The sequence below is a fragment of the Dermacentor silvarum genome, chromosome 2, assembly GCF_013339745.2.
Source record: "Dermacentor silvarum isolate Dsil-2018 chromosome 2, BIME_Dsil_1.4, whole genome shotgun sequence".
Taxonomy (NCBI): Eukaryota; Metazoa; Arthropoda; class Arachnida; order Ixodida; family Ixodidae; genus Dermacentor; species Dermacentor silvarum.
In genome coordinates, this window is record NC_051155.1 from 37436449 (window position 1) to 37463683 (window position 27235).

At 46.3% G+C, this 27235-nt stretch overlaps 1 protein-coding gene across 1 annotated transcript in view; it reads right to left on the minus strand.

Moving 5' to 3' along the window:
• Positions 1-27235, minus strand: part of LOC119439969 (neprilysin-like) — a 500589-nt gene that overhangs the window by 123932 nt on the left and 349422 nt on the right. Inside the window, exon 11 of the mRNA XM_049662689.1 lies at positions 338-389. Coding sequence (XP_049518646.1) covers positions 338-389 — 52 coding nt within the window. The remainder of the gene's footprint in view (positions 1-337; positions 390-27235) is intronic.

A 27235-nucleotide genomic window follows, 5' to 3' on the forward strand; every position in this document is an offset into this window, starting at 1 on the left:
ATTTTTGTGGAAAAATAGTTAACTTTACAAAAACTGTAATGTTTCAGGCATATGAATGCACCTTTCGCAGTATAAAAACAAACCAATTAGCACACTTCTAACTTTTCAACTAACTGTACTCAGCAAGTGCAGCTCCTAAAATCTCATATAGCGAAATCTCCGTACGATATTTGAGTCACCAAAAGAAACCCGGCCTTTTTTTCTCTCCAGAAGCCACAATTTAGTGACAGATTGCGCCATGAAAGCCGGGCGTCACCATCGATCAGATTCTTGCCCATTCTACATTCGTGACTTCACCTAATCTCACAAAAATATATGCAGACAGAGTATATCTTACCGAGGAAGTCCTCGCTGGAAAAATGGAGGAGAGAACATTGCCCAAGGTATTTCTGAAATGAAAACATCAGCTGCAATTTTCCGACAAGCGTAGAAAACACGTCATTTATTTCATCATCATCATCATCAGCCTATATTTTTATGTCCACTTCAGGACGAAGGCCTCTTCCTGTGATCTCCAATTACCCCTGTCTTGCGCTAGTGCATTCCAACTCGCGCCTGCAAATTTCCTAACTTCATCCCATCTGGTTTTCTGCCGACCTCGACTGCGCTTCCCTTTTTTTTAATTAAATGTATTTAAGGAGACGTTGGTGCCTATATGTAGCGCCGGCTACTCCTCTTCTCTTGCATGATAGTTGTCCTCAGGATGGTGTCAAAACTCACAAAACTGGACTAATAACCACATGTACGAACATTCACGTACAAAATCGTAACTGAAATGTAAATAAATGTTCGCACTACAGAAGAGTTCACATAACATAAATACTCACAAAACTGAAGTGTTCACACACAACACATGAGTTCACAAAGCATAAATGTTCTCAAAACCAAGTTCACAAAGATGATGTTGGGCACTTGCGAATTAGGTCCCTCTTGAATGCCGTGCTCTAAATACAACAGTCTTGTGCGCAGACACAAATGCCACATGAACACGAACACACAGTAAACATGTAATCAAGAGTGCCTGCTAATAATAACAATGCCAGCAATAACTAATATCTGACATTGTATTCTTGTTATATTTTTGATTCCTCAAAAAATTGTACCAAGGCGCGCGCAGCGATGTTTTGTAGTTTTTCTGTCGGCCATGGACCCAAAATTTTTTCTACGGATAGTGGTCGTCTATCCAAGCCACGTAGTTTTTCTGATAGCTTCTTACGGGGAGCATCATGTTTTTTACAGCGTAGAAGAAGGTGTTCTATGTCTTCTTCAGCCTCTACACATGAGCATGTAGCACTATTAGTTTTTCTTATCCTATATACAGGAAACTTTTAGTATAGGCAGTGCCTAGCCGAAGCCTATGTACTGTTGTTTCAACCGACCGGTTAATTTTAAACGGAATATTGAATTTTATTCCAGGATCAACATTATATTTTCGAGTTTCTGTGCATCATTTATGAACCAAGTTTCCTTGGACAATTTACCGCATAGTTTGTTGAATAAACAACGCGCATCACTCATTGCTAGAGGAACTAGTGATAATTCATTCTTTTGATGAGGCTCACGTGCCATTTGATCAGCCGTTACATTTCCTATGATTTCACATCGACTTGGAATCCACTGGAAAGTTTTGTCGTGTTGCAGATCTTTCGCTATGGCGTATGTCTACTGTATTTCATATGCCAATGTGCTGTTTCTTTTTCTTAAGCTGATTTCATTTAGGCTCAGCAATGAGGTTTCCGAATCATTCAGAACTACCCAGCGAAGAGGTCCTGAATGCTGACATATGTAACGTAAAGCAGAAAGTATTGCGTAAAGTTCTGCCATTGTGGACGTTGTGAACTGGCAAAGCTAATAAGATCTTTTCTCTTGGTATGTAGGTATATAAAACGCTGATGTAGAGCTTTGTTTCCAGCATGATCCATCGGTATATACGTGAATGCGATCTACGTAGTTAGTGTAAAGATGTGATAAAGTTAATTGCTTTATCGCAACTACGGGCATATAACATTTACGACCTACTCCAGGAATTGAAGTGACTATTTCTGGAATTGCAAGTCGCCATGGGGGATGAGTTGCGCATGCAGGCCAGTTTCGTAAGCAGGTAGTAAGTTTTTGCACCGCCGAATTTCATTATGTATGCGTGCAGCGGTTCTACCTTGAAGGTTTTGGCATAATGGATGATTAGCGTGTTGTGTTGCCAAACGAAAAAAAAGTGACGACAAGTTTCCGTAAATCTTAGTGCATGAAAAGCTGGTTGGCGGGACTCACCAATTACAAAAGCACTGGCAGATGCACGGGGAACACCAAGACATATGCGAAGGCTTCTGGCCATTAATCTTTTAATGGTTTCCTCTAGATTACGGGATATTCCATGTAGTACAGGAGCAGAGTATGCTATTCTTTGTCTAATGATCGCCGAGTGAATGCGTAATAAAGAAGAGGTTCAACTACCCCATCTCCAACAAATCGACGAAGAATGTTGATTAGGGAGTTGACTTTCTCCTCTAATGCTTTTATTTGGGGAGCCCATGATAACCGTCTGTCTATAATAATACCTAAGAACTTGTGTTGTTGCACAAGTTGCAAACGCTGAGAGTCTAGCACAAGTTGGAATCTCTTGAGGCATTTCCTTGTAAAAGGAAATACAGCAGTATTCTCAAGTGAAATAATCATACCTCTACTTTTCCAAAAATTATTAATCACTGTTAGGCCAGCTTGTAACTTTTGCTGAACGACTTGAGTACTCGTGTCAGAAGCCCATATGCACAAGACGTCTGCATATAGTGAAGAATTCAAGGTAGCATGCAAGATATGGGGTAATTCAGCCATAACACAGTTAAATAAAAATTGACTGAGTACACTACCTTGTGGAACGCCTTGATTCACTTTATGCTCTGAGCTTGTGCCATCAGCAGTTTCAATACAGATTTTCCTGTCTCTTAGCAATTCTGCAATTCATCTCAGTGTTCGCCCAACTATGCCCAACTGAATTAACCCATGCAGTACGTACGCTTTATGTCTAGAAACACTGCAATGGTGATTCTTCCACAGCTCCTCTCATGATCTACGTATGCAACAAGATCTTGTATTGCATCCATCGTACGCTGGCGCCTGCGGAAGCCCACCATATTTTCGGGCAGTGCGTTGGTGTATTCTGGCCACCATTGAAGCCTAGCATAAATCATCTTTTCCATAAGTTTACAAACGCAACTTGTCTGGCTTACAGGGCGGAAAGAATCTAACGATAAAGGAGTATTACCCGGTTTTAGTATCGGAACCACTCGAGCAATTTTCCCTTCTCTTGGTATCCATTATGTAACCCTAATGGTCCACCGGTTATTCATCCTACGCATTACATGGCCTACCCAGCTCCATTTCTACCGCTTACTGTCAACTAGAACATAAGCTATCCCCGTTTGTACTTTGATCCACATCGCTCTCTTCCTGTCTCTTAACGCTAATCCTAAGATTTTTCGTTCCATCGCTCGTTGTGCGGTCCCTAATTTGTTCTCGAGCTTCTTTGTTAACCTCCAAGTTTCTGCCCCATATTTTAGCACCGGTAGAATGCAATGATTGTACACTTTTTTTTCCAACAACAGAGGTAAGCTCCCAGTCAGGATTTGGCAATGCCTGCCGTATGCACTCCAACCGAAATTTATTCGTCTGTAAATTTCTTTCTCATGATCAGGGTCCCCTGTGAGTAACTGACCTAGATAAACGTACTCCTTTACAGAGTCTAGAGGCTGACTGGCGATCCTGAATTCTTGTTCCCTTGCTAGGCTATTGAACATTATCTTTGTCTTCTGCATATTCATCTTCAACCCAATTCTTACACTTTCTCAATTAAGGTCCTTAATCATTTGGTGTAATTTGTCTCCATTGTTGCTCAATAGGACAATGTCATCTACAAACCGAAGGTTGCTGAGATATTCGCCGTTGATCCTCACTCCTAAGCCTTCCCACTCTGAGAGCTTGAATACTTCTAAGCATGCAGTGAATAGCATTAGACAGATTGTGTCTCCTGGCCTGACCCCTTTCTTTATAGGTAACTTTCTACTTTTCATGTGTAGAACCAAGGTAGCTGTGGAATCCTTGTAGTTGTTTGCTAAGATATTCACGTATGCCTCCTGTACTCCTTGATTACGCAATGCTTCTATGACTGCTGGTATCTCTACTGAATCAAATGCCTTTTCATAATCTATGAAAGCCATATATAGAGGTTGATTCTACTCCGCAGACTTCTCGATTACCTGATTGATGACATGGATATGATCCATCGTAGAATATCTCTTCCTGAAGCCAGCCTGTTCACTTGGTTGGCTGAAGTCAAGTGTTGCCCTGATACTATTGGAAATTATCTTGAATATTTTATACAATACTGAAAGCAAGCTAAAGGGTCTATAATTCTTCAATTCTTTGACGTCTCGCTTCTTATGGATTAGTATAATGTTGGCGTTCTTCCCGCTCTCTGGTACACTTGAAGTTGTGTGGCATTGCGTATAAAGGATGCAGTGCAGGATATAGAAGTGTTCTGTTAGGTACAGTGCCGTGACCATAGGTTAATGAGGTCTACGATTTATCTCTGTTTGAAGAGAGAAAGAGTGAAATTAATCAAGAGAAAACAGTCCAACCTCGAGGCAGTAAGGGTAAAAGCAGACCAATTTAGGCTGGTGCTCGCAAAGAAATATGCAGCTTTACAAAAGGAAGATAAAGACAATATAGAGGTAATGAATGAAACCGTAACTAGGTTGATCTCAGAAGCAGCAATTGAAGTGGGAGGTAAGGTACCAAGAAAACCACTAGGTAAGCTTTCCCAAGAAACAAAGGACCTAATAAAGAAACGACAAAACATGAAAGTGTCCAACTCAAGAGCTCAGATAGAATTCGCTGAACGGTAAAAACTGATCAACAAAAAGAAAGTAAGGGATATTCGAAATTATAACGTGACAAAGATTGAGGAAGCCATAAAATATGGACGCAGCATTAAATCAGTAAGGAAGACACCTTGGCATAGGACACGACAAGATGTATGCACTGAAAGATAAGCATGATAATATCATCAGCAATTTCGATGACATTGTAAAAGCAGCGCAAGAATTCTATACTGTCCTGTACAGTACCCAGAGCAGCCAAGTTACTTTCATTCAAAGTAGTGGTGAACAAGATACAGAGGCTCCTTCTATATCTAGCGATGAAGTTAGAAGGGCCTTGAAAGACATGACTAGGAGGAAAGCTGCTGGAGAAGATGGAATAAGAGTCGATTTAGGCAAAGATGGAGGAGATATTATGCTTGAAGAACTTGCGCTCATTTATCTAGGGGTGTGCGAATAGTGATTTTTGAGACGGAATCGAACACGAATCGATGAGCGCCAGAAGCGAATCGAATCGAATACCAAACAGTTTTCCAATATTTTTCGAATAATGAATTGCCATTATCGCAATTATTATAAAACGATGTTCACATCCCAATATTTCTCAAATTAGCAAGTTTCTGTCATTACACAGTATGCTATTAAAATTACAAATTAAGCATTAGTAGCAAACAACTAGTCTCATCGCAAGCACAGGACTTTTCAGAGAGCACGAATAAATGGTGTACCTAAGTGACCAAGTCTGCTCCACTAGGTAAGTTCTCATGTTTCATGTCGACAGAATGCCCACCGGGGTAAAATTGGGGCGTACGTCTTACTCAAATTTTAGGTTTATTTGGGCACAGTTGAGATTTTGAAATTCTCGAAAAGTATTCGAATAATGTTCGCATTACTAGTAGTGATTATTCGATTCGAAGACCTAATGAAATCCGATAGAATTCGATTCATTATTCGACAGCTTCGAATATTATCCCGCCCCAACGTAATTTACCTAAAGAATCAATTAAGGTGAGGTGCTACTCGAAAAACACGTTTTTTTAATTATCAATTTTTCGTTGCCACTTTTTTAATAAGTTTGTATCTGCACTGTTATGAAAATAAAAATCAAAGCCGACACTCAACTGGAAATGGGTTAAAATTGCGTTTAAAGACCACAAGGTGGTTGTTACAAGCCGGAAAGTGCGCCCTTATCTAGCGTCTCGCGGCCGACAACGCGCGGCCGCTAGCCTTTGCGGATCGCATGAGGAGCTAACTCGGCCAAGCCTCATTCTCCCAATAACCATGATTGCCCGAGCTGCTGTGGCGCAAGAAATAATAAAAAAGAAATGCGTTTGGCGCGTTTTTGGAGCGCTGCGACTTTCAATTCCTTACTTTCAACTTTCAAATGCGTTTTTCTCACTTCTTCATTTTGTAGCATTTTTAGAGTGTGTGCACTAAAATGCGTGCATTTCATGTAGCCTGATCATAATTAAATTTGACATGCTTGTGCTTTACCATGTCGTGAATTCCAAGGAACAGCTTTGAGGGTTTTCCACAAATGTATTTAGCAAGATATTTCCAAAACCTTCTTCATTGAGAATAGTAAAACTGAAACTGAGCGTTGGAATTTTTTTGAAGCTAAAACATAAATGTTACACTATATTTTTTGCTTTATTGAATTCTACTATTTATTGGGAGCAATATGAGCTATCATTAGTTATTTGTTGTGCTCACTGTTTTCGCCTTAGCTTGCACAAAAATGCATCGTTTTTGCAAATGCATGGTGTGCAAGAAATTTACCAAATGAGCTATCAGAAAAAACTACAAGCTGATTTCAAAACTGGAGCTAAAGATCTGTAAATGATGGACGTTTCATTCAGCTGTAACAAATTTTAAAAAAAAAGTTTTTCCGAGTCGTTTGTTGCCCTAACATTGCGGTTGAGCTGATGCGCCTGTAAACATGTGAATATTTGTTCTGCCTTGTGATTTCGAACGAGTGCTTTATCGGCTACACGGAGAACACTATGAAAGGGTGATATTGTAACACACTCGTGTGAAATGATAGGTATGTGAAGATGCTAAAGCATGGATTCAGATAAAACCAGCGTTCACAAATCGCACTCCATAAATCATAATATCTCTACGTTAATTGGTTGATTTTTAAGCAGAAATTAGCTGAAATAGCTAAAATATTTATACATACATTCTCAGTGCATGCAAAATACCATGAGCAATGGTTTACCAAAGCTTTAAAGTGCCTAAAGAACAAGAAAAAATATTTCCGTAGTGAGGCTAAACAACGCGAAAGTTTTGCGCTTAAGCCTAGTATTACACCAAATGAGCCACACAATCAACCGTGTGTGCAAGGTCAAGGGTTCTTTATTGTTGGTTGCCAAAAGTTTTAACAAGTAATCAGACGAAATTATCGGATGCAATAAATCCCATGCAAACCAGCTCTGGCACGTTAAGCTATAATGAACGCGAAATAGACTCCGAAATAAAATATTGGAATATCTACAATGTAAGGTATAAGAAGACGAGGAAAGGTAGGGAGAGAAGAAGCGAAAGAACTTGCAATAAACAAGGATGGCTACCTTGTCATACTGAGATAATCAGTATGAGTAATCAGCCATCTTTGTTTATTGTAAGTTCTTTCTCTTCTTCTCTCCCCACCTTTCCTCTTTTTCTTCTACCTTACATACAATGGAGTGGTTACATTAGTTTTCACTCTTGAACTAGAAACGCCTCCTTTCCTTCAACCACGCGGGTTTGTATCTACCACGTCCGCTATCATGTTTTCCGAAGCCGGAATTTTAGTCTAGGTGGCACAAAGCTCTCATCCGCGGCAGGCGTTCATGAGATTTACTCTAAGGTTCTGAAAGTATCAAGCACATTTTTCAGCGTAACTTGCTTTTTCAGGCGAAGCTTGTATTGCCTTACAGATTTCGGTGGCGGCGTAGTCAGAAATAAGTGACGTGTGAATACCCGCATTGGATATGCAGGCATGACCCAGCGACAAGCGATGAAGAAAGAAAGAAGGAAAGAAAGAAAGGATTCTTCTAAAACCTCAAAGTACAGATGACGTAATATTTATCAGGGAAGTTTCTTCCAGCCTTCAAATCAGGTAACAGAAACTGCCCTTAACTACCACTCAATCTCAATAACTACCCCTGAAAAATCACGAACACGTCAATTTTGCGCAGGTAAAGTACTTTCTACACTGCAACAATTTTTTTCACTATTTCACCATTCACAATTTCGCAAGAAACTGTCCGGCTAAACCCAAAACAAAATAATTTACTTTTAGACTGGAGCGTAATCTGGACTTTAACATTCAAACCAATGCCATCTTCCTAGATGGCACAAACAGTATCGGTAAAGGACCGCACCAGCGCTTATAGGCAAAGTTCCCCCAGCTAAAATTGCGCCAGCATACTTTGAACTGCATCAAAGAGCTCGTAACAAACCGGCCCAAGCCAATACTAAATAACATCCAGTCATCTGCTTCCTCTATAGAAGTATGAAGGGTCCCCCGAGGACGCCTCATACTACTGCCCCTATAGCCCCAGCCTGTGTCATGCCATATTCGTTTATTTCTGAACCACTGCGTTGTATAGCAGATAGGTACTAACCCATCTGATTAGTGTTTCCTGCAAGTACCTCGGCCACGCAACACTGGTGTGATAAATTACTAATGACCGTCAACCCTAAAAAAATAATGTCGTTCACCCATTGCCGCTGCCATTTCACTTTTTTAATAACTACCTAGTCGGTAGAATTAGTATAATGGATGATGAACATTGCCACCACCATCTCTGACTACTTATTTATGCGAGCTAATGCGCCTAAAATTGTCATAATCAAACAAAGTTATTCAATTCTTGAAGGGATATTTGCGCCATGCACCATCCCAGGTCCAACTGCTTGCTTCTTAATGATGAGCGAAACGAGAGCAAGGTGAAAGCAGGAGGAAACGTCTAGACAAGTTGACTTGTCTTTTTCAAGGCGACATATGCTCTCCTCGGCAAATTATATATATATATATATATATATATATATATGCAAAACGAGAACATAGGTACCTATATATTGGCACATGCCATCACATATGAGCCATCCGCTCTGGCGAGTACACGCTTGGGGTTCGGAAAACGAAGTTGACGTCTTCCTTGTCTGGGCAGTAGAAGAAGCCGTTCGATCAGGACTGCACATGGGCTCCCGCCTCTACATTGCTAAACATCCGGATAATTGCCATCAACGTCGCCACAACCAGCATAAATTGACTCCTTATGTCGAGTGGAACACGTGGACACACAAATCTACACTGTGAGTCTCTTGCTCCACGAATTACCTGACTCTCAACTTCGTAAGCGGCGTCCTCCCAGCTAACCCTAACGACGAGTTCGGCCTGTCACCATCGTTTGCAGCACTCGAGAGCTAAGCCTACGAGAGATTAGACTAACCTCCCTGGAGGTCTGGCCGAAGATCTTGACCCACTGCGGTGAACCAATGGCCACTGTGATATGTAGTGCGCGTCACGGTGCTGTGGTTGGAGACGACACGAAGCAGACGACATGTAGTGCGCGCGTCGAGGCGAATTCCGTGCTGGATTGAAAGACGACAACGTCGAAGAACTGCACGTGAACACGCGGCGCCAGAAGAAAAATAACAAAAAGACATCCAATCGCAAGAGAACACGGAGCTTCAAGCAGCCAATGAGCAAACGAAAAATCGGCCAGAGCAGCAGAAAAGCCAGGCACGCTGGCAGAAGAGGGGAGAGTTCCAGGAAGCGACAAAAGGAGAAGGTCAACTACCGGACCGGGGTTTGAAAACGGGCCGTCGGATTCCATACCCGAGCTACCAGGACTTCACTCGACCGTGGCCTCCTGCGAAACTCCATCCGTTCGTGAACTGCTGCCCGAGGCGGGCGAGCGTCTGCGCCCGTGGGCCGAATGGGAGCGGTCGGGCTACGGGCCCGAGTTCCACGCCCAGCTTCCAGGCCAGAACGCCGCCGCCATCTGCCCGTGCCGCCGTGCCGCCTGCCTTCTCTCTCCACGCAAGAGCGCGGCAGCTCTGGTCGCCCGGTCAACGGTCCAACACCCCAACCCTTGGTGAGATCGACACCACTTATCTCGTCCTCTTGTCTCCGCTTCTCCCCGTCGAAACCATTACGCGCCCTCACAGTCGTGGTCAGCCAGGACTCGTGTACTGCTAATGCCATCCAAGCCCTAAGTGCGTTTCTTGCCGTGATGTCTTTTTGAGTGTTTCTTTTATGTTTTTTCCTCGTTCTAGTCGTATTAAAAGTTTGTGTCTGTTTTCCAACAAACGGCTTTGTCCTCAATTGGATTCTCGGAGGCTCTGCCTCAGTGAACCGTCGGCATCAATTCAAGAGAAAAGTCACGTTGTCAGAACAAATTGGCGTGCGCAGCGACAGGACAAAGCCTTTCGTTTGGATATTTTAAATGGCTTGAAAACGCGGTTGGCACGCGGGACATGTTAGCTTTAGCGGAGCGCATGGGGCTGGAAGGAGCGGAGTTAAAGGCGTGGTTAGACAAGCGGGAGGCGCGAGCGCTAGAACAACGCGCCGCGGAGCGAGAAGAACGGGCTGCGCAACGAAAGGAAAGGGCTGCAGAACGAGAAGGGAAGCGAGATCAGCTTGAGCGCGAGGCACATGTGTTGCAGTTGCGCCTCACGATTGATGGTGTTGGGCTGCTGAGCACGAGGTCGCGGGATCGAATCCCGGCCACGGCGGCCGCATTTCGATGGGGGCGAAATGCGAAAACACCTGTGTATTTAGATTTAGGTGCACGTTAAAGAACCCCAGGTGGTCCAAATTTCCGGAGTCCCCCACTACGGCGTGCCTCATAATCAGATCGTGGTTTTGGCACGTAAAACCCCATAATTAAATAATTCAATTCGCCTCACGATTGCAGAGGCGGAAAGGGCTCTTGTTAGAAATACGCACGCAACCAGAGGGCAGCAGAGAAATAAACAGGAAACGTACCAGCCTAGATCCTGAAATTAACCTCAAGGAGGCCAAGGATAGCTCGGCGAGCAGGGAGCAGGGAGCGTCTAACAAAATCGAGGCACGTCTGCGCACGTGTGCTAATATAAGCACATCAGGTATAGAGGCTCAGATGCCTTCAGAAAGCCCGACAAGCTGGGCAACGGTGCGCATGGGCTGTGATATCGAAGAGGACACCACCAGCAAGGACGTACGCATGCGAACCGGTGCAGAAAAAAGCACATCAAATAAAGAGGCACAGAGACCTCTAGAAAGCCCGACTGAGTGGGCAAAGATTCGCATTGCAAATGACCTCGAAGAGTGCGAGACGAGTGATGAAACGCTCACCCACTCTTCCGGTGTGTCACTTGTATTGATAACAAGTGTCCTCATCAGTTTGGAGGACCACTCGAATGGCTTGCCTCAAGAGGTGAGCTTGCCTGACTGCGTCCATGAAGGCCAGAGAGGCCAAGATGGAAGGATGAGTACAGATGTACTCGGTAGACAGCATAGATCATTTATAGCGGGAACAAGTGTCCCTGTCTTGTGTGAGGACCACTTGGTAACCTCGTTTCAAGGGAAGGTCAGGCAGCCTCCTGTCCAGGAAGGCAATTCTGCTGGTAACGGTGATCAGATCGAGGCCAGTGAGTCAGCCAAGAATATGAATCGGGTCATCCGAAACAAGAGAATTTCGGCGTCGCAAATTCAATTTTCAGTAACACTGGAACCACAGCCGTCGTCTCAAAACAGGAGAGACATGCTGTTCTCCTTATGTGGGTGAGGGTGACCTGAGGGTACCATAGATTCCCGGTTGCGTTTTATGGATTTTTGACCCTGGACCAAATTGAACGTTTTAAGTGAATTGCACTTTGGTTTGAGCCTAAGCTTTCAGGAACTCATTGAGTGTTTTCCTTGATATGCTGAGTGAACTGTGCCATAAAACATTACAGTGCAATCTCGTGGACGGACAATGAATTAGGCGTTCCGAGCGTACGTGAATGTGTCCCGTACTGAGCGGCAGTTTTCCCTCAGAAAAATTTGTAAAGAAATTGGGCTTATGTGGTGTGCAATGCGTGACACGGTTTGGTGGTTGGAGACGATAAGAAGCAGACGACATCTAGTGCGCGCACTGGGGCTAATTCCGTGCTGGATTGGAAGACGACAACGTTGAAGGACTCCACGTGTACACACGGCGCACGAAGAAAAATAACAGAAAAAGACAGGAAGAGACCACGAAGCTTCAAGCAGCCAACGAGCAAACAAAAAATCGGCCAGAGCGGCAGAAAAGCCAGGCACGCTGGCAGAAGGGGGGAGAGTTCCAGGAAGCGATGGAAGGAGAAGGTCGGCCACCGGACCGGGGGTTGAAGACGTGCCATCGGGTTCCAGACCCGAGCCACCAGGACTTCACCCGAACGGGGCTTCCTGCCAAACTTCATCCGTTCGTGAACGGCTGCCCGAGGCCGGCGAGTGTCTGCGCCCGTGGGCAGAACGTGAGCGGTCGGGCTAGGGGCCCGAGTTCCACGCCCAGCTGGTTGGCAAGAACACCGCCGCCGTCTGACCGTGCCGCCTGCCTTCTCTCTCCACGCCAGAGCGCGGCAGCTCTGGTCGCCCGGTCAACGGTATAACACCCCGACCCTTCGTGAGACCGACACCATTTATCTCGTCATCTTGCATCCGCTTGTCCCCGTCGAGACCATCACGCGCCCTCATAGTCGTGGTCAGCCCGGACTCGTGTACTGTTAATGCCATCCAAGCCCTAAGTGCGTTTCTTGCCGTGATGTCTTTTTGAGTGTTTTTTTCATGGTTTATTTTCCCTCGTTCTAGTCGTATTAAACGTTTGTTTGTGTTTGACAACAAACTGCTTTGTCCTCAATTGGTTTCTCGGAGGCTCCGCCTCAGTGAACCATCAGAATCATTAAAGAAAAGAACCTGTCATCACAGCCACGAACGACGGTACCGATACACATCTTGAGCACACACAAATCCAACTTCCTGAAGAAGCTGACGGTGGAGACAGGCTCACTGTTAAGTATGGTCTAAAAAAATCAACTCCCACCAATTCCCCTCTTCATCCCCGACCCACATTTTTCTTGTTTTTTTGCCTTTCCCCATTAAAGTTTACTCTCTCTCTCTCTCCCCGACAGCCATCGGCCACCCGTCTACCCCGACTCCATCCGCTGCTCCGAAACGACCTCAAGGTCATCATTTATTTATTTCAATACCCTAAAGGCCCTAGTGGGCGCTACACAGGGGAGGATTTCCGGTGAGTACATAAATATAATATTTAAAGAATATAAATCGAAGACAACCATACTTACAACAAAACAAGAAAAAAGAAAAAAATAGAAAAATGAAACAGCGATTTCATTTGAACCAAGGTGTCCAGAATAGCATAGATAAAAAATAATCTACGACATAAATTGATAACGAGTACAGAGCGATTGGTTACATTGCCGTTAAACCACTGTTCATCAATACATTGAAAAGAACACTGTATACATATATCGTAAAAATACCGTATATGAAACAAAGACAGGCAGATAAAGGTTAGGAATCTTATCCATTTTGTAAATAGCCCAGCAGTGCTGAGTGAAACATTGAATTATCTGATATCTTTGAGATGTTGGATGGCAGGGAGTTCCATTCATTTATGCAAAATAGTAAAGGCGAATTTTGGTACTTCTTCGTCCGGGCGAAAATGGGTGATACTTTGTGCGCGCATGATCGAGATGGGTTGAAGCAAGAGGCACTGGAAAAATGTGCGATTTGGCGAACGTCGTGTTGCTGTGGTAAAGTGAGTAAAAAAAATCACAGCACATCCACGGGGTGAATGATGATGAGTGGGCGAAGCTCCGGAGGGAATCATCGGATCTCCCGCTTAAGGGGACGCTAGCACAAACGCGTTAGAGACGTGCAGTACTCTCTAGTAAGGGGGAGCGGCCACAGCGTCTTACGTAGCCATTTACACATGCCGGAACGTGCACCGCGTTTGCCGACGCCATCACATGACTGCTGAGAGAGTATACCCCCGTATTCATAAACGCTCCTCGACTTGAACTTGACTTGCCACCGCCTTGGGCAGCGCGTTCGAAACGCGTTGAAGGTAAGGCGGAGAGGCCACAGCGTCTTAAGCCCAGACCACACGTACGCTTGCAAACGCGCGCGAGCTCGCGTCCGCGCGCCCACGCATGCGCAGACGGTACGGCACGGCTCGTACGCGTCGAAACGCGGCGCGATCTCGGTAATCAGCTCCTCTCAGTTATCGCGCGCCTGGGCTGCCTCGCGTCGGCGCGCCTGGCTACGCAGCGACGGCGCGGTACATTCAACTCTCAGTTAAGCAGAATTATACCATGCAAGAAAGTGCTTCTTCTTCACTTTTTGTGCTGATCTAACAGCTCCAAAAAGATAACAATTACGTTTATAAATATCGAAGCATTTTGAAGCACCGCCAACAACTAAATACGAAGTGGCGTCTGCCAAGGTGTAAACAAGTGAGGCCAGTGAGCGCGCGCTGTCGCGCGTATTTGTGGATGCAAACCGCCATTCCTCGCTAGGCGCGGCAACCGCAAGGCGCGTAGACGCGAGCTTACGCGCGTCCGCAAGCGTACGTGTGGCCTGGGCTATACACCAGCTTCTCACACGGGCCGTAACGCGCTAGCACAAACGCGTTAGAAACGCGCTAGAAACGCGGCCTTTCGTTAATGTTGGGTATTTATTGCCATCGTGGTGCTTGTGTCTATGTGTGCTTCGTGGCGTAGTCATTCTGCTCCCGGTCACTCACGCGTGCGGACGCAGGATGGTTGGCTCCGAGCGAGCTGCGACAGCGGTCGTCAACGGCCGTGGTAGCCCGTCGTTTTCTGTGCCCAAGGACTACAGGATTATTTTGCCCAACGTTTCATCAGGTGAAGCTATGAAGCGTGCAGTCATGCTGCACTGCGACATCTCAGGTCGTCCATATCGCATCGAAGACTTTCGAAAGCCCTTACAAGACGCCGGCGTCATCAAGGACGTTGCTGTAATAGGTGCCTACCAGATGTCCCACGTCTGGCTTGTTAACCTGCGGACGGATGAAGCGAAAAAGAATCTTATAGAAGCAGGAAGGTTGGTCGTCAAGGATCGTCTTTGCATCGTCATCGACCCCAACAGGCAAGAGGTGCGTCTGAAGTTGCATTGGGTGGCTTTGGATGTCACGAGCGATAACATTCGGAGGGCATTCAGTGAATACGGCGAAGTGAAGGAGGTGACCAATGACAGGTGGAAAGCGGAGGGCTTCGAATGTGCTGACTCTCTGACAAAGTTTGTGCGATTGTTCTTGAAAGAGGGTATCGCACTGGACACTGGCCTCACTTGTTTACACCTTGGCAGACGCCACTTCGTATTTAGTTGTTGGCGGTGCTTCAAAATACCGCACCAGATGCGCCTGGGCAGCGGTACAGTGCTCACTGTGGCGCCAGGACGAGCCCCTCTTTGCCTTCGTTGCAAGCACACGGGTCATATACGGCGTGATTGCAGGGTACCGAAGTGCGCCGAATGTCATGCGTTTGGCCATGGACAGGAGGCATGTACTCGCAGCTAAGCCAAAGCCGTGGGCAGATCTACGGTTGTAGACCAAAGCGAGCTTGTCATGGACGAGGAAGAGGCAGAGCAAGCTGCGGCACCTGCGACAGCCGACAAGAGCGGAACAGATCAGGGAGCTGACAAGGAAGTCCGCGTCTCGGATCTGCAGATGCCGGCCATGACGGTGTCCAGCGTCGGTGAGCACCAAGAGACTGCTACAACGAACGCGGTTGGCGTTGGTCAGGTGCTCCAGGATGAGGGCCCCACGGGAGAGTCCTCGGACGCGACCAGCGTCTCTCAAACGCAGCAGGCAGCAAGCACAAAGCCAGCGGTCGACGAAAGTACTCTGGGAAATATGGACGCGGAGACAACCCCGGCAAAGCGTCGCCATGACGACGTGAGTGCGGTGTCGCAGGAGCAGCGTCTGAGACCGGTCCAAGCTTCGCTGGAAGCGAATGGGGTGACGAAGAAACCTCGCAGCGCCGTTCGGGCGCGCGCGTCGTCCCTGACAAGGGGCGGCAAGGAGGTGAACTCTTAGACGCCACTATGGCGACTGCACAAAGCGTCGAGATGGGAAATGAGGGCGTCTTGCCGGCGGTCTCGTCCGGCAGGAAAATTGTGTCGTTGGAAAAATCCCTGCGCGTAGGATCAATTAATGTACGAGGATTAGCGACTAAAAGAAGGCAAAATCAGTTGTATCGTATTGCGATAGAACAAGAACTGGACATAATCGCAGTGCAGGAAACTAAAGTTCAAGGCGAGGACCAGACCGACGGCATGTTACACCCGTTCTCGGCGCATTATAGTGTGTGCGTCAGTCATGCGGTTGGGACGTCAGGAGGGTGTCTATTATTGGTGCGTAGTTGCTTAGGTATTGTTATACAGTCTGTTATAAGCTGTCCATCGGGCCGCTTTGTAGTTTGTGACTTTGTTTTTGCCGGCAATGAATGGCGCGTGTTTTCTTTGTATGCTCCAACTAACGTTGCACAGCGTCTAGATTATTTCGGCCGCATTAGTGAGTATTGTAACACTGATCGTATACTGATCCTTCTCGGCGATTTTAATTGTGTATGCTCAGCACGAGACAAAACGAGTACTACGCCGCACCGTGAGACTAGCACGATAAAGTTAATGGATATCATCAACGATTTCGCTCTGGAAGATGTGGGAGGTATGTATTACCAGTGGGTATAATGTCCAATTCACGCATTTTCAAGGTTCTAGTCACGCACGATTAGATCGTGCATATGTGTCGCTGGATATTGTGCCTCTGTGTAAGGATTATTGCGTAACACCCCTCTCCTTCACTGACCATTGCCTCGTGATGTTTAGCATTTGCAGTAAAAAAGAAAGAAAGGGAAAATTTAACTGGGATTCATGGAAAATTAATAATAAACTACTTGATGACGATGTTTTCAAAACTCTAGTACATGAGGGCATACAAGAACTGTACCGTGACAGTAATTCAGAAGTTGGGCCGAAATGGGAACTATTTAAGCAAAAAATTAAAATGAAAGCTGTAGAAAGAAGCAGCATACTTAAACATGAAGAACGTATTCACGAGAGACTGTTACGTTCAAACCTGCAAACTCTTGTCAAAGAAGAGTGTCTAACGCCTGGAACCTTTAAGGGAGATATCCGTGCGGTGAAAGAAAAATTGGATTTGTTAGACATGGAAAGATTTCGGGGTGCAATTATAAGAGCGAGAGCAGAGAAAACGGTAATGGCCGAAAGGCCTACAAAGCGCGCACTAGGGACGGAAAAAAGTTACGCGCAACGTAATATAATTGCAGAAATAACATACAATGGTGCCTTGACAAGTGCTAAAGACGAGATTGAGAAAGCCTTTTACGAGTATTACAGTGGTCTGTTTTCTTTAGGTACGGTAGATATCGACCACTTCAAGAGTGAATTTTTGGCGTTCATGCCACAATTAGATGACGAAACAAAGGATAGATTGCAACTTTCAATCTCGGTAGGAGAGGTAGAGAAAGCAATCGAAGACCTAAATCCCGGGAAGTCCCCTGGTCCTGACGGGCTAAGTGCGGCTTTGTATAAGACCTTCACGCGAGAAATATCTCCGATATTGGGGCGCTTATTCAATGAGGCCTTTGAGTTTAAATCTCTGCCTCCTTCATTTCTCACTTCCCATACCATTTTTATTCCGAAAACGAACGATTCTATCAAACTTCGGCAGGTATCAGCCTATCGTCCTATCAGTCTGACAAATGTTGATTACAAAATTTTTATGAAAATAGTGGCTAGAAGGTTGCAAAGCGTAATAAAAGAAATAGTGGGCCCGCATCAAACATGTGGAATAAAGGGCAGAAGCATCTTTACCAACATTCACAAAGCGAGGTGTGTATTAGAGTGTTGTGACGTCATGAAGGGTGCAGTTGCGATGCTCCAGATTGATTTCGAGAAGGCCTTTGACCGCGTGCCACATGACTTACTTATAACTGTCTTAGAACATGCAAATGTTGGCACAGTAATAACTGAAGCTGTTCGTATGGCGTACAGTGGTTGTAGTACTAGGCTCATTGTTAACAAAGAAGTTGGAAATCTCATCCAAGGGCGTCGCTCAGTTCGCCAAGGTTGTCCTATTTCCCCTCTCCTTTTTGCATGTTTATTGAAAGCTTTTGCCTAAGTATTATAAACCGCAGTACAATTAGTGGCTTCAGGCTACATGCATCTGAAGTACGCATTCTGGCCTATGCAGACGATATAGGTGTTTTTTGTTCAAATCTCGAAAGTATAGCGGAGGTTATTACCATTGTAAAACGTTTTTGTCAGGTAAGCGGCAGTGCAGTCAATTGGGGAAAATGTATTGGTTTTTGGCATGGTGATTGGGATCTCACGCCACAGTTTTTCCTAAATGTGCAGTGGGTAACAACCCCGGTGAAGTATTTAGGCGTACCCTTAGAAAATTACACCGACAGTGATCCCTATTGGAGGAGACAGACAGAAGAAATCCGAGAAAAAGCCGCGAAATGGAAGGGCAGAGATTTATCAATCTTTGCTCGTGCAACGGTTTGCAATTTGTTTTTCATTAGTAAATTGTGGTATGTGTTACAAGTGCTCTACTGCTCTCGAGTGAATGTGCAGAGACTTCGTCGAGTTTTTGCCGTGTTTATATGGGGATCGACATGGGAACGAACAAGTCGGACGAACCTTTTTCGGCGTGTTCGTGATGGCGGCTTAAGCTTATCGCATTTATTTCTGAGACAGCTTGTAAATCGTTTTTTGTACCTTCGAGATGTTCAGGATCCTTTCCTGCGCACAGTTTGCCAAGTACGACTGGTCAGTGCTTTGCCCAACTTTGTCATCTCTTCCAATAAAATGGAAGGTCGACTACAGGGCTACCTTAAAGAGGTTGTTGAGTCGTGCCGTTTCCTGGAGGCCCGTTTCTCGATTGAATATTTAAGCACAGTGTCTCGTAAAAAATTGTATAACGATTTATGTGATATTGTTCTCCCAATTCCATTGTACCGGACTCATTTCTCGGGCGGAAAGTGGCGCAAGGTGCTGAAACGTGTAAAAAGCATGCCTGTGCGTCCCGGGGTGAAAACCTTCTTCTTTAAATTACATGCAGGCGTTTTGGCAGTTAAGACTTTGCTTTCTGATAAGGGATTATTCGTTCCGTGGGGTGACCACTGTTTCTTGTGCCGGAAACCTGAAACGATTGAACACGTGTTTCTGGAATGCTGGGATGGCGTGTTCTTCTGGGATGTCCTGCAAAGGACCTTAAAGAAGGATTTCCCTTTGGATGCACAGGGAATAAGGTACCTAATGGTTGATAATGAGGATGGTTTTCCATATGATATTACTATGTTAATGGCTCTGCATAGTATTTGGACGTCACGCATGGCTGTTCGCCATGCAGACGTTGATGCTCGCCCTGCAATAGAGTACTTTCGCGAGTCTCTCATTTCATTTCTCGAAATGGAAAAAGTGAAAAAGTGTGTACCCGATTGGGTGCCCCGTATGGAAGGCTTGTTACACATGAAACAGTTCTAAAATTATGAATTTGTCACTACGTGGTTGACTGTTATGCCAATGCAATAAAGAAAAAAAAAAGCTTCGTGGCGTAGTGGGCTAACGCCGCGCGCTCGGAAGCGAGGGGTCCCTGGTTCGATTCCGCGCTACGGACACAACTTCGGATTTTTTTCTCATTTTTCTCAGACTGGTTACACACTACTACTACGACGAGGGACGAACGGGTGCCGCCTTAAGGAGCTTCGCCCCTAAAAAACGATAGTCGAGCATGTCGCCTGCGCATGACAAGCGTAGCTAGATTAAGTTGAGCTTTCAGTGATGAAACGCTAATGAAAGGTGACTAGGACGATGTGACAAACCAAGCGGCTTTGTTCCGTACCATTTCGAGCATGTTAGTAAGACCTGTCAGGTGAGGATGCCATATGATAGAAGCATATCCTAGAGAGGGCCCAATCAATGATTTGAAAGCGTGCTGTCTTGTATCTTTATTACCGAGATGCAAGCGTCGTTTAAGTAGGCCGAGCTTCTTGAAAGCCTTATTGGTTATATGCTCGATGTGGGCGGCCCAGCCTAAATCGTAAGTAAGTATGACGCCCTGGTACTTAAATGACGTGACTTTTTCGATTAATGTGTCATTTATTTATTTTATAAGAGTTTGAGCATGCAGATGAAATGTTAGTAAATTTAAAGTGTTCGGTTTTTTCGACAATAATTGCCATTTGCCAATTGCTGCACCATTCCTCTAACTTTGAGAGATAAGATTGTAGTTCTGCGACGTCGGCCATGCAAGTTAATTTATTATAAATAACGCAATAGTCCGCGAAAAGACGGATTGACGAACTTATTTTAGAGGCTATGACATTATAATATGCTAAAAATAGAAGAGGACGCCCCAGATGTTATTCGTGTCGGTTTAGATATGTAATCCTTAAGTTTAACTGACTGACACCGACTGTTTAGAAATTCTTCGATCCAAGCAGTCGCTCTTTCGGCGAGACCCAGATTACGTATTTTTAACATTAGTCGATTATGTGGAACACGGTCGAAAGCCTTTGAAAGGTCTATGAAAATGGCATCGATGTAGGCGAACATATGTAGTGCTTTGTGCAGGTCTGTCACAAGTTCGAAAAGTTGTGTCAGCATGATAATTTATCGCGGAATCCATGCTGGGTGTTGAGAAGTAAATTGTTACGGCTCAGATGACCCGTCACCTCTGAATATATGATGTGATCTAGTACCTCACACGAAATGGAAGTAAGTGAAATCGGCCTGTAGTTGTTAGGGTGATTACTGCTGCCAGATCTGAATGTAGGAACCACATATGCAGATTTCCAGTCCTCCGGTATACAGCCAGAATCAGGGACTGCTGGAAGATTGATGCGAGCAGGTTAGCTGAATGATGGCAGGTTAATTTAAGTAGTTTGGCGCCTGATGCCATCGGGTCGGGGACTGGTTTTGTGAGGAAGTCGATTGATTACCGCCTCCGAGAGGGACTCAATCTTGCCACATGGACCACGCCGCAGGTAGCTAAAGGCATCAATATGGCATGTCAGCATTCCATCACTGAGCACGTACGGACCCTCATAGTAAGAATTGACCTAATACAAATATCGCTACTGCTAGCACACCAAACGAAGGGCTAGCTATGAGCATCTGTCACATCACTACAATTTATCTGGCGGTAGAGAATTTGCGGTCACGGTATACGTGGTGGCACCCGACCGCTCCGCTAAAGGGGATATTCATGGGACCCCCGCTGGTACTCCCACAGAAGTCGTCCTCAACGGACTCTATGCACCTGGTGAAGAAATTTTACACGCCCAGATGCTTGGACAGACCTCCGCGGAAGTTATCACTTTCACTGGCAAGACTTTACCCTTCTAAGTGCGATATTACGGCGGTGAAATACGCTGCAAACCATACCGACCAACGACACATGTCTGCCGCATCTGCCGCTAAGTAGGGTACCGGACCGATGTATGCCAAACGCCAAAAGTCAACGTGTGCCCCAGTGTGGTGCACTAAATCCCACTGCCGCCACCGGTGCGCCCTATGCCAGGGGTTCCATCCTACGGCTTCCGATGAAAGCCCTGATCGACTGAAGAAGACGAGCCTAGCAGTTCAAATGAGCAGCTGCCATGACCACTCACGATCGAGGTCTCGGTCACACCCAGGCCAGCGACGGAAGCGTTCCTGCTCCAGGTCTTGCTCCTGCTCGCAGAACCAACAGGGAGTGACCCGGAACCCCAGCGGACCTGCTGCGCCGGGATCACAAATGCTGAGCTGGTCAGCACGGCTCTTCTCCTCTCACACAGTCTCCAAAACAACACTCTCTCACCACACCTACACCCAGAACCCACACCACACAATTCTTTTCCCAAACACAATACTGATATTCAACAGCAAATTTTCTGAGATAAAGGCTATCAGAGAGGAGAACAAACTCCTCAACGAGGAAAACAACGAACTTCGCACACACATTGCAGAACTATACGCCAGTCGCACCGCCAGTCAGGAGTCCGCACCAATAAGCCCACCCTCATCGCTATCATCTTCGGAAAGTTCTGGAATCACCAAACTGACAGAAATCGCGCAAGTCGAGGAGAAGGCGATGCACTGCAACGGCCGATGCTAGCCATGCAACAAAGTATCCAGCAACTTGCAAACGCAAACTAAGAAACACAGATGGCAAAAGATCAGCGACGTATGAAGGTGAAAACAATGGCACAACAAGAACTACAGCAGGGAAACCATGGCGGTCCACCCGTAAGCCCGGATGAATAGCAAAACCAACCACAGCAACAAACACCCACTCTTAATCTGGCAATGGAATTGTCGCAGCTACAGACGCAAGCACGCATCATTGAGACAGTACATAATTAGCTAACACGGCACCAAGCGTAATCGCACTGCAGGAAACAGGCACACACTCAACTCAAGTCTGGCTACAGCACACATACCAGCACGCCTGAAAGCAGCGTTTCCACATTTACAGCTAAAACGCTCACTACAATACAACACACACTAGACGGCAGTGACGTCAACTACAACCTAATTGAGATACTACCCCTTCAAAGAGGCTGAAGGCGCCTTTTCATACTGAACATCTGCAGACCACCCAAGCAGAAGCAGGCCAAGTTCGACTACTTGATCAACAAATCGATTGCCATAGCCAAAAACAACAGCCTATTTATAGTAGGTGGCTTCAACGCGGCTGTCCAGGCATGGGGCTACACGATAGCCACATCAAAAGGCACAACACTACAATATATGATACAGCAGCACTGTCTGTCTGATCATCCTGACAGACCCCGCACACCCCACACGTCTGGGAAACAGCATCTCCAGAGATACGTGCCCTGACCTTACCCTCAATAAAGGGACACAACAAGCTACCTGGGACAAAACGGAGGACACCCTGCTCAGTGATCACTGCATCCTTGCTAACACATTGTACGTTACGCATGCACACCACCCGATAATAAAGATTACACTCACAGATTGGACAGCTTTTTTGCAAAGAGCGAGCGGATGACTCCTCGAGGGCTATTTCGGATATCCAACAGTGCATATGACAGCTCCAGTAAGACGTAGACAGACATTCAAAACACATTACACTCACCACAGGCATTACCGCAGTAGACCCGCACCTTCTTCACTTGTGGGAGGCCCGTCGAGGCCTTGTTAGGAGATAGAAGCGCCAAAAACATAACCGGAATCTGAGACTACGTTTAGCGAAAGTAGCGACAACCACGGAATTTTATGCTGGGGAGCTCACCCGTCAGAATTGGCGACAACTATGCAATAAGTTGCAGGGCACTCTTAGCACGGCCAAAATAGGGTCGCTACTACGCCATCGTCTTGACCCTACGCAAAGCAAAGCAGTCAGCCAGCGAACTATTCAACGTCTCTTCCACAACCATCTGGTTTCTGAAGACGAATTCCTGGACGAGTTGCGGGTGCGATACATAGGATATTTCAAACCTACGCAGGGACAACCTACCACGTACAGCGGAGGCGACAACCACGACCTGGACAAGCCGATCACCATCTCTCAGGTGCAACAAGCAATTCATCTATCGCACGAAACACCACCCCAAGCAAGGACAAAATAAGTAACAAGCTCCTGCACAATCTGGATGGACGACACAATTCAATCTATTATTGACCTATTTATTCATCATTGGGAGGCGGGTATGCTACCAGCGTATTGGAAGCACGCGGACATCATTCTTATTCCAAAGCCAGGCAAACCCTCCCGCTTAGAAAATCTTAGACCAATATCACTGACTTCTTGCCTAGGTAAGCTTCTGGAGCACGTGATTCTGAACCGACTTCAACCTTAGCCTAGAATCCAGCGACTTGCTGCCCGAAACAATGTTCGCATTCCGGTCCCACCTTTGTACCCACGACATTCTCCTTCAGCTGAAGGATCAAGTCCTTGAACACATCTCACCACACAGTACCGGAGCGATCTTAGCACTGGACATTAAAGGCGCTTTCGACAATGTGGCTCACCATACCATCCTTACAAGCCTAAGTCTTACCAACTGTGGTCGTAATACTTACAACTACGTACGCGTCTTTCTAACCAACCGCACGGCCACAATAAGCAGTGGCTCACTCAGATCGCCGACGTTACCTACTCGTAACAAAAGAAACCCACAAGGTGCCGTTCTATTCGCCGCCCTTTTCAACATTGCTATCATGAAACTACCTGACAAAATCAATGCAACAACAGGAATCAGGCACGCAATATACGCCGATGATATCACTATCTGGACCACCACTGGTTCCGAAGGAGAAAAATTGCAGTGGCTTAGCTCGGCTATGCCAGGATATACGTAGCGTTACGAAAGGTTCAGCTGATTATTCTTAGCTTTCCTGGTTGTCTCCTACGCTCAACCGCTAATAGCCAGGCAACTACTTCGGGATCCGATGAGTCAAGCTTCTCCGTTCTTCTGCGCTGTTGAGAAGCATTTGCGCTCTCCTTCTCCATGGCTATACCACACTGGCAAACGCCAGTCAGAAGCGCAGCGGCTCCAGCGCAGTGTCAGACGGCGACTGCACAGCGAGCGCGCGCCGGCGCCAGTGCGTCTACCACGGCTACGACGTCACTCCTCTGGAATGCGCAGACCGGCGGCGGTGAGTCGCGCGCGGCGGCGGCGGAGTGCGCGAGAGGTGCCGGCTCCGGTGGCTCCGGTGCGCAAGCCGTGTGACATCACTGATCCTTGCGCATGCGCAGCACGGCTCTTGATGTGCCGCGCGAAACGGGCTTGGCTAGGCCAGTGTAGCTAACGCTACAAAAACAAGACGCACTCGAACAAGCGATCGACGTCGTCCAGCATTATGCAAGAAGCAGCGGTCTCCGATGGTGCCCCGACTAGTCGGAACTATTAGTAGTTCTACAGAAATCTTGTAAAAAACCGTACAGTAAATCGCGCCCGCATCCTCGGCCTCCACATACAACAGGACGGCTGAGGCGCACACACCATCCAACATCTCAAGCAGACCACCTTCCAAGTCATGCGAATGGTCAGCCGCATCACCACCAAACAATACGGCCTGGAAGAAGACGACGTGACCCAGCTTGTCCAGGCCCTGATAATCAGCCGCATCACGTGACTACACTGTCCCGTACCTGCCCCTCACTCCCAAAGAGGAAGATCAACTAGACATACTTCTGCGGAAAGCATACAGGCAAGTGCTCAGCCTACCACCGGGAACAGCCACACTCAAGCTCGAAGCCGTAAGAGTCCATAACACAGTAAGAGAAATCATAGATGCTTACCTCACAAGCAAACCAGAACGCCTAGCCCACACAACAGGCAAGAAGCTCCTAGTGCGCCTAGGCCACCCAACACAGGGCCGAAGCCACGAAAAGTCTATCCGGCCCTCAACATCCGGGAGCATATCAAGGTACCCGCCATCCCCAGAAGCATGCACCCGGAACATTATGCCGGTCACCGCCAAGCTCGCGCAAAGACTCTTCAGACAAGATACGGTAACTTCCCCACCACACTATACACAGATGCCGCGCAGTCCCCCGAAAAGCAGCCATAGCAGTCAGTGTTGTCGACCATAACCTTCAAGAGGTGGTCTCGATGACGGTCCGCACTTCCAACGCCCTCGAAGCGGAGGAGACTGCCATCACCTTAGCCATCACCTCTAGTCAAACCAAAGAACACGTTACAATTAATAACGACTCATAAGCAGCTTGCCGTAGCTATGCCAGAGGCAGAACATCTTCCATTGCCGCCCAACTCCTCAAACAAGCCTCCCAATTCCCCGACGTAGAAATAGTATGGACTCCAGGACACGACTCCCTCCGTGGAAATCAGCTTGCGCACGCTGTAGCCCGAGTTTATGCCACCCGGGCGCCACAAGAGAGCGATACGGCCGCATCTATGGAGCCCGTACCTTTACAATACAGCGCCATATTGCAACACCACAGATTGAACAGACGACAATACCCACGCGCACACAAGACCCTCTTACACGAAGACACAGTAGCATGGCGACAATTACAAACCAACACATACACCCGTTTAAGCAGATACCACGCAATACACCCTGCACTGTACACGTACAAATGCCCCCCCCCCCCTTTCTTCAATGAAATTTCGGAATGCCAACAGGAACGCAGGTGAAGATATATCCGAGACCAGTTCCAAATGTAATGCTCTTGTGAAAAGTACGATGTACATTTTCTTGTGGGAGCTCTCGGATGACTTCGCATACAATGGTCCGGCAAAATCAAGCCCTATAGTGTCGAAAGGTTTCCGGCGGACTGGAAGGTCGACCCGGCAGAGTGGAAGCGGCGGGTATGCCGTCAGAGTGGGTTTCGTGCGCAAACGTACGCGTAGCAGGCATCGGTTGATTGCTTTCTTTGCCGCTTGTCGTGCTGTTGGGACCCAGAATCGTTCGTGTGCGTTGTGCATCATCGCTGTTACTCCTCCACGCATGACTCGGCAATGGGCATCCGCAAACACCAGCTCAGTGAAAAGTTGTCGACTTCGATCGATGTCGATAGTTGACCTTTAACAAATAAACATTATTCTTGCCAAATGTGTATACGCTTGTGTTTCTGGCTGCACCTTTCAAAGGTTGAAATTGGTACTTGCGCGATTAGATAACTGTGTTACAGCCTTTTTAAAGCGTCCGGAAAAAAATTTGATAAATCGATTAATCGACGAAAAACCCAGCATCGAAAGCGAATTATTGATTATAGGCTAAACCGACGAACAATTATTCGTTCATCGATTAATAATTTAATAGCCCATCCCTAGTGGAACACTGTGCGCTGCCTTTCTTTTTTAATGGACGCACGCATGAATAGAATAGTTGCAAAAGAGGCGCATATCATTTCTTTGATGGTTTTCGTTATACGTCTTGTGTCTGGAATAGTGCAACATCATAATTTGTGCAGTAAATCTTACATAGCCTGATTAAAAATAATAGTTTATACTACACTGAGACGTTAATAGCCGCACTTCTTCGCTAAGTTACTCTCAAGCAATTTTATCAAGCGTCTTTTTACTGCCTATGTTTATAATGTTCATGCTTAAATAAGTCAGAAAAACCATTATCCTTCTCACCGATTCGGTTTTCCGGACGATAGTAAAAGAAACCCACGTCCAAGGCGCTTTTCTGCCACCTTTGCAACAAGCTAAAAAAGAAAAATAAGCAACAACAATCAGGTTTTCACGTATTGCGCAGCTTCCTAAAGCTAATCTGTAGTTGAAAACTCGCTGCATTGAATATTTCTGCGGGTTAAGCATTAATTATAAGAGGTGCAGAACATGTCTGGGCTAATATACGACTGCAT